Source organism: Cygnus atratus, chromosome 1 (genome assembly GCF_013377495.2).
Source record: "Cygnus atratus isolate AKBS03 ecotype Queensland, Australia chromosome 1, CAtr_DNAZoo_HiC_assembly, whole genome shotgun sequence".
Taxonomy (NCBI): domain Eukaryota; kingdom Metazoa; phylum Chordata; class Aves; order Anseriformes; family Anatidae; genus Cygnus; species Cygnus atratus.
Window position 1 is genome coordinate 111360117 of NC_066362.1, and position 12657 is coordinate 111372773.

Sequence of the window (12657 nt, forward strand, 5' to 3'; positions counted from 1 at the left end):
AACAGAGGCAGTGTCAGCTAGGTATTTGTTGGTCAGGTAAACAGAACATCTTACATGTACAGACATTGTGCTCGACAGAGGTAATGACCAAACCAGATAGCTGTAACAAAACAGAAGAGCAGTGTCAGGAGGGGAGAAAATCTAAGGTACTTAGGGAACTTGTTTGATAAGTGCTTTTGTCACTTTGCATTTCCTGGATTCCAGCTTGCTTTTTTTTTTTTTTTTTAAACTTAAAAAATGACTCTGGAGAGGTAATATGTACTCAAACCAAAATACGTTTGGAATTTCAGTTTTATCTCAACAAAGTTTTGAGGGACTTAGTTACTGAAACGGTTATGTGACACATTTGAATGAGTGACATACCAATTAGAAGTAAGGTGTTGTTTTTTTTTTAAAGTAATATACTAATTCATGATGTTTATGCATAGGGTTCTGAGCAATATTCATAAAGGAATGATGATGTTGTTAGGCTTCTTGTATCATTAAAACAATTATGAACAATAATATCTTTTTCTTCTGAAAACTGGTTTCTGTTTCAGTTTATCATCACTGGTGTAATCAGTTCACAAATAGGACTTGTTCTGGAGGTTACTTTTTTTTTTTTTTTTTTCCTTCTTACAAATACACAGTGCTGATTGAATAAATGTCAAATCAGTGGAAGCAGTCAAATTTTTTTCCAGGCAAGTTCTCTTGAGGTCTGCTTAATCAGACTTTTACCAGAGTCACCACTTGCTTTCGGATTTACCAGCTTAATTCTAATAGCCTGAACAAGGTTTTTGCAACGTTTTACATGCACAGAGTAATGCTTGGGGTTTGTTTCATTTAGTTGTGCTAAAGCATGACAGGCAATTTTACAGTGGCTACTAAAATGCTGTGTTTTGTGTAGTAAATTCTGAAAAATTGGATCTTCCATTCTTCCACAATCTAGCCACAGCAGACGAATAAAATGCTAATGATGGAGGTAAAAGTAAGTCTTGTGATTATTACTTGCACAAGGACTGGTATGTGTCTTGCCAAGCTGACCTTTTAGCAAGGCAACATATCAAAATACTTGTATTCTTACTGCCATATGTGTCACACAAGGAGCTTTATTTGGAAATGAAAGCCAGGTGTCAAGGCAAATCAGCCATGTTATATTGATTGGTTATACTGGGCCGGCCTCCTGCTCAGTCCTCAAAATGTTTTTTTCAGCTATCCTCAGCTTGGTTTCGATTGATCGTCTGCAAAAGCTGTGAACGGAAATCCTGAGGCTGATTGTGAATGTAGTTTTTGTAAGGCATTTGATGGGATCCTTTGGAAAGATGCTCTCCCTCTCGTACTGGGGAAAGAATGTGGCTTCAGCTAAAAGCGTCACAGGTTGTATAATGGAAAACTCAGTTGCTTTGCAAGTTTCACCAAATATACTCCACTCATAAGTTCTTGGAAATCATTCTTAAAGTAATCTGTAGACAGCCCGTTGAGCTACAGCTGAACCTGTCAAACTGCTGGCCTTTAAGGCTTTGTTATGTTTTGCTTCATAAAGCATTGCTCAAAAGAGAGAAACCTGCCTTCTGACAGAACTTAGGCTTTAATGCCACATCAGCTTTGTGAGAAGGAACAGGTATTTTCTTTTCAAAGAATATCCATTGTTAATGTGCTTCAAGATCTCTCATAATATTTTGGAAACTGCAGGTGCTGTTTTATAGTTTATTTAATTCTGTATGTTATCTTTTTTTCCCCAGAGACAGCTATTGCAGTAAAAGAATGGTGACCGTGTACTTTGCATTGTCTTTAAGCAGAAGGCAGCAAAATGATCTTTCAAGTGTGATTTTTTTTTTGTTAAAGCCCCATACATGCTAATTTTGGCATTTGTAGTTTATTTTTGATTAATGATGCTTTGTCCCCTTCCCTCCTAATTTGTTGCCCTAAAGTGCCTTAAAAAAGGGGAATAATTTTTACTTAAAATTACTGAAAATAAAAAACCTCTTATATGATCAGGTTTTACTATGTAGCCTGCTTTTTAAAGAAAAGTTAGTGACACAAGAATTTGGCATATTAGTTGTCTCCATCTGCTGGCAGAATGGAAATGTGCTTTAATTGGCTGACTTCATGGAATTTAGAGATCAAAAGATGAGGAAAAATGGCATCAAATTTTTGTGCTGCCTTACTCAAATTGGGATTAGAGAATGAAATGCTATAGTCATTTTCTAAAAAAATTCATTCTGACAACGGAAACCAAGTACTTAGAAACCTGAGGTTAGTTGTATTCAATACAATTCAATTCGATACCCTCCATACGGATCAGATCTGCAAGGGTACCTGGCTGTTAAGTACTTGTATGGGACAAAAGAAGCCTTTTACAATTTTTAAAACTGAGAAGATACTTACATCTTGCTTCCTTACTCTTGTTATCATTTCTAATATTTTTACATTTTTAAATATCATTAGAAACATGGCACTAATGCCATGGCACTTATACTCCATTAAAGCATGGAGTAAATTTGTTTGTACTGAATTACAAGAAAGAAAAGAGGCAAATGGAACATAATTTTACAGGTAACATTAGTGTTTTGTATTTGTTTTCTTATTTAAATTTTTTTTGAAGAATATTTTTCCCTACTGCCGTCCTTTGCTTCATTAATAATCTGAATCAAAGTAGGCGTCTTCTAGCTCTCTTCGTATTGTTGCTAGGCTTATTTTGTTTAGCATTTTAACGTGATGCCCAAGTACAACTGTTCTGTAATGAAACAAAACTTAATCATTTCTAAGTCCTTGTTGTCTTGGTTATGCTGTGCATGTTAAAAAAATCAGCACAATATTAAAAAAACAAAACAACACAAACTACCTAAATTATCACATAGGATTGTGAGTTCATATACTAGAACAGATGTGGTTTCGTCTTCTATTTTGATTTTTTTCTTTAATAAACTGCATTTTGGAATTTAGACCTCCTTATTTCCAATATTTGGAATTTATTCAGGCTCTGATAATTATTGTATAGGAGCTCGGGGCTTTAATTTTCAACTTTGAATATCACTACCTTGATTGTTTTCCTTTTTCTTTATACATTACTCCGACCCTCAAATTGGTACCTTTGCAGGTGTGCTTAGGAAGCTGTGTCACGCTAAAATGACCTCATCAAGAAATGTCACTCTTTCACTTGTGAACTGAATACACACTGGTGATAATGAAACAGATGCTTATATTGAAAATTCTATCATTGCAAAGCAGGTACAAAAGAGGAATCGGAACCCAGGGTGACATTGACTGGGGTTTGTATCATTCTCGGCATGGTTGCCCTTTTCTTATGAGAGGTTCCTGGAAAAGAGAGGGGAGAATGAAAATGGAAGTAAGTAAAAGCCATTCTAGGTGTATAGATTGAGGCAGTCTATATCGAGGAAGTGATTGTCTCTGCACACACACACTGCATGATCTGCACCAGTCCAAAAAAACTTAAACTGGAGAGGTGGGCTTAACCTCTCTGCTCTTCCATCAGAGCACCCTGTTAGTAAATGCAGCATCCAGTTGCATGATTGATAGGTATTTCCTTCACTGTTGAATAGGTAAATATTTGGAGAAGTCTTACCACAACCTTCAGGATTTTTTTTTAATCTTCTTAACACCATGAATAACGGGGATTACACACATGCGTTATTAGCGTGCATCAGTTGCAAATGTTGAAAAGTTAATCCCCTTAAAAATATATTATCCTTGGTCTCTGCAAAAGTAAGACTTCTGGTTTTATTTACTTACAAATTGGAACCAAGGAACTCTTGTCAGTCTTTGTCCAAATCTCGGAAATGCTTACTTTTGCAAGCACAACTCAAAATTCAGGAGAAAAGGAGAAAAAAAACAAAAAACAAAAAAACCAACGTTCTACTAATTTGCTTTGATAGTAAGTAAAATTTCTACAAAAATACTAGGCATTGTATCCTCTAACCTACTATGAGAAATAACTGATGGACTTATCAGTGCCAGTGTGTAAACTTGTATATTTTAAGACAAGAAATTTTTTGCCGTGATGGAAATGATTGACTTACTTACTTGGGTCAGTGGGTGGGGCAGAAGAGAGATGATAGTTCACAGAATAACCTGTGAACTTTCACCCCTCTATATGGAAACTTGTTTCAGGGTCAAATCCTTGTAGCTGCCTTCTTGCCACGGTCAATGCCAGCCCTACTATTCACAACACTGCGGCCATCGAGGCCTAGGTACGTAAACATTTAAGGAGTTTTTAAAGTTCTTTACATCAAAACAGATTTTTAAAATTTCTGTTTATAAGCTTTCAACAGTTAACAGCTATTGTGTTAATGATGATTTGAAAGAATGTGACGACTACTGCTGCTAAACTGTGTGGCTAAGCGCCTTTTTTTCCTTTAAAAAACGAGAGAAAAGAAAAGCCTGTATCTGTTTCATGTGGATTTTCAGTGTAGAACTTGAATGTGCAACTGCTGTGTAATAAAATGGGGAAACTTTTAATGTTTAAAATACGCGTAAACACGATTTGAATGTCATTACTAAATGTGCTTGTATTTTGTTCAATAAATAGGTACACTTGGCACAACTGTTGCCAGTTAAACAGTTAACACTGCCTCCATTCACGAGATGCGAAGAGATGCATTGGAACCAAAGTAGTGTGTTTAAAACTGAACGGTTATCATTTTATTAAGTTCGTACGTCGGAAATGGGTCACTTGCCACTTTTGGATTGTGTTAGGATTTTCTTAAGTTGTTCTTTTTTGGAAATATTGATTTGTGTATTGTGTGTCTGCGTGAATTCTGGTTTATACAGCTGTAATAAAGCTAAGGTGTATTTTTCTGAATTGAGTCTGTGAAAGGTTGTTAGAAACATTTTTGGAAGCTCCCACTTACGTTTTAAAATCGCAGTCCTAACTTTAGGATTTGTTTTACTTTTCTTTTTCTGGATAGGATCAGTTCTTAAGAGCAGCCCCTGTAACTGGAGGAATGGGAGCTCAACTGATGAGAAAAATGGGCTGGAGAGAAGGAGAAGGGCTTGGAAAAAACAAAGAAGGCAGTGTCGAGCCTATTATGGTTGATTTTAAGACCGATCGAAAAGGTAAGCACTTCCTTGAATGTTGTATGGCAGTATAAACTTCTTATATGTTTTTCGAAGATAGGCAAAGTAACTTTGAAGTGGTAAGCTTTTTCTAGGTTCACCTCCACTGTGAAAATGAACAGAGTGATGTAGATGATTTTGATACTAGTTTTTCAAGGCCTGGATTACTTTTTTAGGTCCTGACCGTAAGCCTGTGAACTCTTCCAGTTTATTAACTTGCCCTGACCATTGCCTTCTACTTTAAAAAGGGTTTCTTAGTTGCTCCGAAACTAGGGGTATGCCTCAGTTGGATGTTTGGAAAAGGCAAGGACAGGGAAATGAGTTGTGGAAAAGCCATTGTGGTTGGTCTGGAGAAAGTGGCTGAAGCAGGAATGGGACAGGATGTAAGATGGACTACTTAATCATCTTTAAACTGTGGTGAAGGACAGAGCTGGGAGTTAGAGCTGAGTTACGGGCTGCCTTTCAGCTGAAGTCCTGACGTGAATGGAGTGTCACACTGATGTTTTAGGTCTTCCAAATGGATTGTTTGCGTTCTTAGCCATCTGATATAACTGCTTCTCCACTTCCTAGCCTGATCCTGCTACAGCCACCTCTGCTCAACTGCAGTGATGTTTCCCTGCTTGCTTTCAAATGTTGTCTTAGGAAACTTTCCTCTTCATAAAGTCCATGGCTGCAGGTAGAAAACTGTTGCACTAGTCTCATTTGATTCAAGAGAATAAACTTTTTACTTACAGGCCGCTTAAAGCGGCAGCATGATTTATATGGTTGTTCATCTTGCTAGCATATTCAGCAAGACTTCAGTATTCAGAGGAGATGTTTATGAAAACTTTCCATCTGAAATACCTATTCAAATTTTAAACATTTTAAATAAAAGATACAGAATTGTAGCAGTTAAGATTTATCATTTAATTATTCTAATATGCATGTTACCAAAGTAAACAACTTAGCACTGACTGCAGGAAAGCGTTCTTATTTGATGGTCTCCTCAATGTTAAAAATAAAATGGAAAAAAAAAAGATGCACCCCAGATTTTGGGAATCTTTAATATGTTACATAGATAACATCTAAAATTAAAGCATAAAATATTTTGAATTATAAAATTCTTTCTGTTAACTTCTGTCAATGCCCATAATTAAAGAAGAAGAAAAAGCATGTAAGTGGAAATGTGAAACTTGTTGGCAGAGATGCTGTTAGTTCTCAGTACAGAGACAGTTAGTACTGCTCAGTTGATCAAACTCGGTTAAAGCATTAATTTATACAATTTGAATATTAAGTGAGAACATGAGAAATCTTGCCCAAGCTAGGAAAATATCCATTGCTTTCTAAATTGTAAGGACCTAGTAGTGTAGTACGATTTTACAACCAGAGAAGTGCAACAGTCTCAAAATAGAGAACACAATAATACAGACGTCTTGGTTTAACATGAACAATGACCAAACTTGCTTTTCAGTTGTTTTTCTTCTGTGCTACTTTTCCATTTAAAGGGAAAAAAAAAAAAAGATACTCTGGTGATAGTGGCTGTCAGGAAATTCTCCAAAAAATGTTCTCTTTGTTCCTGTTACTCATTTACTATGGTCTTTGTAGATGCTGTGTTGTAGAGTTCTCACTGCTGGTAAGAGTTCCTTCAATTTAGCTTGGTTATTTAACAGTCAGAGAGAAGAAACTGAAACCAGAAATTTGAGTAAGCAGCCTGCATAACATAGTGGTGGCTTTTTATGGTGAGGAGGGAAGAGTTAGCTCCGTACATTATATTGCTTGCTTCTTGTCACATCATAGGAAAGAGGAAGCTATTGCTGCGTATCCTGTGAACCTTTCTACCAACAAAATAATTCTTGTGATGCGCACTTCCATTACAGCTCAAATTTCTGGTTTTAAAAGTGTACCCCAGGATCTTCCATGTGGTTTCAGATATAAATTTCCTTAACGCTTGCAGAATTTTAAATTGAAATTTCAAGGATCAAGCCCGAAGTTCAGAGCCAGGATCAAGTCCTCATTGAGCTGGACATCCTGTAACAGATAGTTTGCTGTCTCTCCTTCAGAAAGCTTATTTCTCAATAAGATGGGGAAGAAATTAGGTGGAGCTAAAAGACATCAATTCCTGGCACTTGATGGATTCATCTTTAAATACTGATAAGCTTACTGACGGATGGGTTTTGATTTATTTTTATCTATTTTTTATATTTATTTATTTTTATAATATATCGAATCTTTTATTGTTTTCACAAAAATCTGTTCTGTGTTGATAAAGAATATGCTTGGCTCAAAATTAAGAAATATATTTGTAAGGTGACAGCTTGCATTATGAAGAAGCTTTATGCATTACAAAGAAAGAATTGAGCAGTGATGATACATCAAGAAACACATCTGAAAAGCTTCTTCATACGCAAGTGCTCTTTAATGCTTAAATGTAAAAAAAAGTCAAATTTTCTTAAGTTCTTTGTGGAGATTTAAAGACTGTTGAAGTGAAGGCTTAGAGAAAAACACTCAGTACGTGTATATCACTGAAAGTCAGGCTGAGGTTTTAAAGTGGGGTCTGTCAGTCATTAAGAACAACCCCCCCCCCCCAAAAAAAAAAAAAAAGGGCAAAAAAAAAAACCAACCAACCAATCAAAAACGGAAACCTCCACATTTTTAGAACTTACTCCCAAAATAAAATACTATTTCTAAATACAGGAACAAGCAGTTTACGGAAGAGTTATTCAGTAGGCTGCACAAAGACATGAACCAAAGGGTTGTCTGTCTGTGTCACAGGTTTCCATTAGGCCCTATTTTTTTGGACACTGGTTCAGATCTGTGGCCCTCTGGCAGAATTGAAATTAAAAACCTTCTTGAACATTGCTGTCGGCCAGTAGGTTGGTTGTCTCTGTACGAAGACACTTGGTCCATCAGTTCTGAATGAAAAGCAGAGCTAATTGGAGTCTGTCACAGCTTTTCTGAGAATCCCTCTTGAGTAGCCAGTGACAAGATGTGGAAAATGAGTGCCAGGGACTTGGAGTGAGGGAGATGCAATATTAATGCATGAGTGATGTAAGAATTGTTTGTTCGGAGGGAACTATTTGGTTATTTTGGATATAAACTTCTTTAACGGAAAACAACAACAAAAACAAACACAGTTTTCGTTTTGATATCTATGGGGGTTTAATGCTACTTGAAAAGTCCATATTTAAGAGCTGCATGAATATATGAGAATGAAAATCTAGTAAGGAGGGGAGAATTTTCTTTTAAAGCAAAAACAAAAAGGCAACAAAAAAAAAGCTGAAGGAGCAGGAAGAAACTGGAAACAAATGCATTATCTCCCTGTCTTTATTCACCAAAGCAAGGAACAGAAACAAAAATCGAGGTAAGAAACAAAGTACCGTTGAAGGATTGAAGTCAGAGAAATTCTGAGCCACCAGTCAGATACTTTGTTCATTTGCAGCTATTTAAGGTAAGGGCAAACTGAACTGAAGGAAACTTGAGTCTTTTCATAAGTATGGTGTGGTTATTGGTATTTGGTACATTTTTGGCAGTTGTTATACTATAAAGTATGCTTTTACTCTTTACTCCTTTACTCTTGAAGATTTTAAAAAGAAAAATGTTCAGCTTCTATGTTTCACAGTGGCTTCACTGAAACTTGTGCTCTGTTTATTACCTTTGGGCCCAGCTGCATGCTTTTCTGCTGTTTTATGTTCAGGTGCAATTGAAACCACTAACTGGGCTGTGAACTTGGCCATAAAAAAAATAAAATTTGAATACTCTTAAATAAAGAGAGCACATGTTATAAGGAGACTATTACTTGATACGGAAAAAGGACATACTAGGTACAGTTTATAATGGTCAATCGAAATACTTCACATGCTTAGCATGTTAAAGGCAAACTGTTAAGATAGCGGGTGGCTTTTGGGTTGCACAACAGTGGTAAATACTGAATGAGAAAATGTTTTGAAGCTTCTCTCGTTCAGTGTTTCTCCAAAGAGAAACACGTAGAAAAACATGTGTAGAAAAACATGTTTTCTACATGTGTAGAAAACCAGGTGTTTCCTGACTTGCTTTTAAGACTACTCAAAAGTTTCTGCTAGCTGGCTTGTTAAGAATCTTACTGGAGCACTTGAAAAAGGACGTTGTCTGTAATACGGAGGGAAAAAAAGTGCTGGATGAAAGGGAAGTTTGGAAGACTTCTGAGAAGACAGTTGTATGATGTCACCATGTTTTGTCTCTCTAATGCTTTACCTAGGAGAATACAGAAATCGTAAGGTGAGAATCATAAATATAAACTTTATCATGTTTTTTCTAGGGCTTGTTGCTGTGGGAGAGAAGGCACAAAAGAGATCTGGACATTACATTGTGATGAAGGATCTTTCAGGTGAGAATCTTACCTTGAAAAACTAATTTAAAATGATAGCTCTGATAGCAGCACTGCAATTTCACATACATTTTATCTTTAAGGTAAACATCCAGTTTCTGCGTTGATGGAGATCTGTAACAAAAGAAGATGGTCACCACCTGAATTTGTGTTGGTGGATGATAGTGGGCCTGATCATCGCAAACACTTCATCTTTAAGGTACGTTTGAATATCCTTGTTTGCTGTTCATTTCTCCATTAAAAGGTGGTATTAAATTTCTTCGTATTTGTGTATTCCAGGCTGGTGCGTGCTGAGCAACGTCTCAGTGCTAAAATTTCAGTCCAGTTTCTATAAAGGCCAAATCAGATCTCTCAAGCACGTAAAACTGTAAATCCATCAAGAAACTGATATCATTCCTCTTGTTGGTAAAATGATTCACTTGCGTGGAATCATAGTCTTGCTTCTTATTTGCAGATGTCATGTTAAGTCTTAATGTTTTAAAGATAGTGAGCAAGGCTTAGTTATTTCTGTCTTACCTTAGAATGTGGTCTTTGTTTTCTCATGTAATATCTTGTATTAATAATTACCATTTGGAAATGATTACGCTCACAGACTAGAAATGAATTATGTCTGCCCCGAAAGAGAAACAAAGAGGCTCTTGGTAACACATCTCTTCTCCCTCTCTCTCAAACAGGTGAGAGTCAATGGAAATGAATATAGGCCTACTTTTGCCAGCCTTAATAAGAAGCATGCTAAAGCCACAGCAGCAACTGCGGCTCTCCAAGCGATGGGACTTGTACCAAAGGAAAGCATGGTTAATACCACCATGTTTAGGAGTGCCTCACACCGCTAGATATTGTTTTTTATATTGACATTATTTCAGATAATTTTACTCTGCACAAAAAATGGTATTTGCCCTGTCATGTTGTAAATACATTGGCAATTCCCACGTTGTAAAAACTGTACAGACACCTTCAGGTTTTTCTTTTGTACCATCAAAATGTATTTAAATCATACTTAGTTTTTGGTATGTTTATATTGTTTACATTAGTGATGTAATTATTTCTTAAATGACTAAATCAGACGACAGACTCTGGAGGCATCAGTAATCTAAACCCTTGTTTTAAAACTCATGCAATTTCTCTTCAATATGGAATGTTAACACTTTCATACTGTTTTGTACTATGCTGCAGTTTTCCCTGGTCTCGGTAAAGCTACTCTCGCACTTTTGCCTACAGCTGGTAAAAGGCCACGCAGCTTACCTTAGTCTAGTCAAGGCTGGCGTGTACTGCTGGACAGATACTGGGCCAGTACTGTTACCCCTGTGAGAAAGCAAGCAGTGGTAGCCCTGTTGTACAGTGTTAATTAACACTGCGGCTTCTCTTGGAGTTTTGGTTGGGGGTTCAACTCAGTGGTGCACTGCAACTGGCCATGCAGCCCATACTCTAGGACGCACGCGATTAGGCAAAAGACTTGCTTAAAAAGGGATGGCAGAAAGTCCAGCAATGGAACCGATGAGACTTTGCGATTTAAAAGTGACTCTCCCTGCATGTTCTGAGAAGGGAGATAACGGAGTTGTCTATTCCAAACAAATTAACACACTGCCTGATGTTGATTGTATGGATTTGTGGTTAATGTGAATTTTAAAGTCTAACAAATCTACAACTGGATTGGGGGGAGGGAGGGGATAGAATGATGCTTAAATTGTTGTACCCAACTTGGTCAATAAAGCAGCACAAGTTCATAATCTTAATCACTGGTCAGTAAACAGTAATTAAAATCCATGCCAAAAGAACTTTGTGAAGAAACGCACAGTATAAAATTACCCTTCATGAGGAGTAGTGACAGCTGTTAGGGTTGCGGAATCTGTTTAGTCATTTTCAGTTGCTTTAGACTATTACCAAACTAAGTCCTTGGGCTGACATTTTCCATAATGGTACACTCTGCCCTCAAGGAGACAACCTGATCCAGAGTTTTGGCAGTTTGATAAGGGAAAGGATATAGAAGGCTTTTCCTTTTATTTTTTCCCCTCTTAATTTAAGAAGTATTAGTTCTTTAGCTATCTGCACTTTGAATTGGAAAGGGCATTGTACATGTCTTGCCGGATTTGTCTGTGTTATGAGCAGACTGCAAGGACTTATGTATGGATTGTAGTGGTTCAGGTGCTTATTTCTGAAAAGTCTTTGAGGTCTTTGTGTATTACATCTACTGACCAGAGCTTCATCGGGGACAGGAACAAAATATATTTGTATGCAGTAAGACTGTGCTCAGGCCTAAAGTGAATGACCTTTGCAATGGCAGTAGGATCTTGGAGGTGAAGAATTACTAGTAGCTCTTCTTCCACAGAGTAAGTTATTTGTGTGTATTCTCTCAACTGTTACTGAATGAGGTCTCTTTCTTTGCCCTAAATGAACAAGTACCAATGTCTCATTTTGCATACAGCAGAGAAAAGGTACTGGGTTCTCTACCACGCACCCAAGAAATAAAACTCCTTATTAGTCTATCAAAGCACTCTAGAAATGCCTAAGTTTTTTGTGGACGTAGTTGTCTCTAATTAAAGTTTTTCCCTTCGGCTTCTCACCTTCAGTCTCTGTGTAAAATTGTTTGAAGATCTCCTTGCCTCATTTGCTTGAACTAGTTGTAAGGTGTGTATTTAAAAAAAAAAAAAAGAAAAAAAGCTAAAAGGGATGGTACAGCAATGGGAAGGCCTACTCTGGGAGAACTGGGCGTTGTAGCCATCTTAGCTGAAGTCTGGCTCTTTGATATCTGACTCAAAGCAATTAACTCAGGATGTGGGAGGCAGCTCCTAATCAGGCTTTTGTTTAAATGTCTGCTTTGATACAGCTGGAACATCAGCGATGTTGATCATTCTCTTTGGTTTATGGTGTCCATGTAAGCACCGGTTTCACAGCTGTTCAGTATCAAATCTGGAACATAACCTCTTGTACTTGTTAATTCTGTTTTTTTTGGTCTGTGTTCTCCATGTATAATGTAGATGTACATGTTATCCTACAGCAACAAGGAACAGATGAATTCAGTCCCATAGAAGACTCCATTTAAAAAGTAACTGTTTAGGCAAATTCTGGATTTCATGCCTTAAAGACATGGTACTGTATGTAGATTTAACCTTTGATTTTCAGGAAGACTTTAAAAGAAATTAAGGTGTGTAATACCTTCATTATGACAGTTCTTGACTTTGAGGTTTCTGTTTTAGTTTCATTCCTGTTTAGAACGATACATGAATTTAAAGCTAGTGCAGAGATGTGCTTCTGTTAAGTTT

General features: G+C 36.9%; 1 protein-coding gene across 1 annotated transcript in view; it reads left to right on the forward strand.

The window, feature by feature from the left end:
* The window catches only part of SON (SON DNA and RNA binding protein), a 37969-nt gene extending 26839 nt beyond the window's left edge, over positions 1-11130 (forward strand). Inside the window, exons 9-12 of the mRNA XM_035545836.2 lie at positions 4908-5055; positions 9329-9397; positions 9481-9596; positions 10072-11130. Coding sequence (XP_035401729.1) covers positions 4908-5055; positions 9329-9397; positions 9481-9596; positions 10072-10230 — 492 coding nt within the window. The 3' untranslated portion in view covers positions 10231-11130. The remainder of the gene's footprint in view (positions 1-4907; positions 5056-9328; positions 9398-9480; positions 9597-10071) is intronic.
* Positions 11131-12657: the final 1527 nt, after the last annotated feature.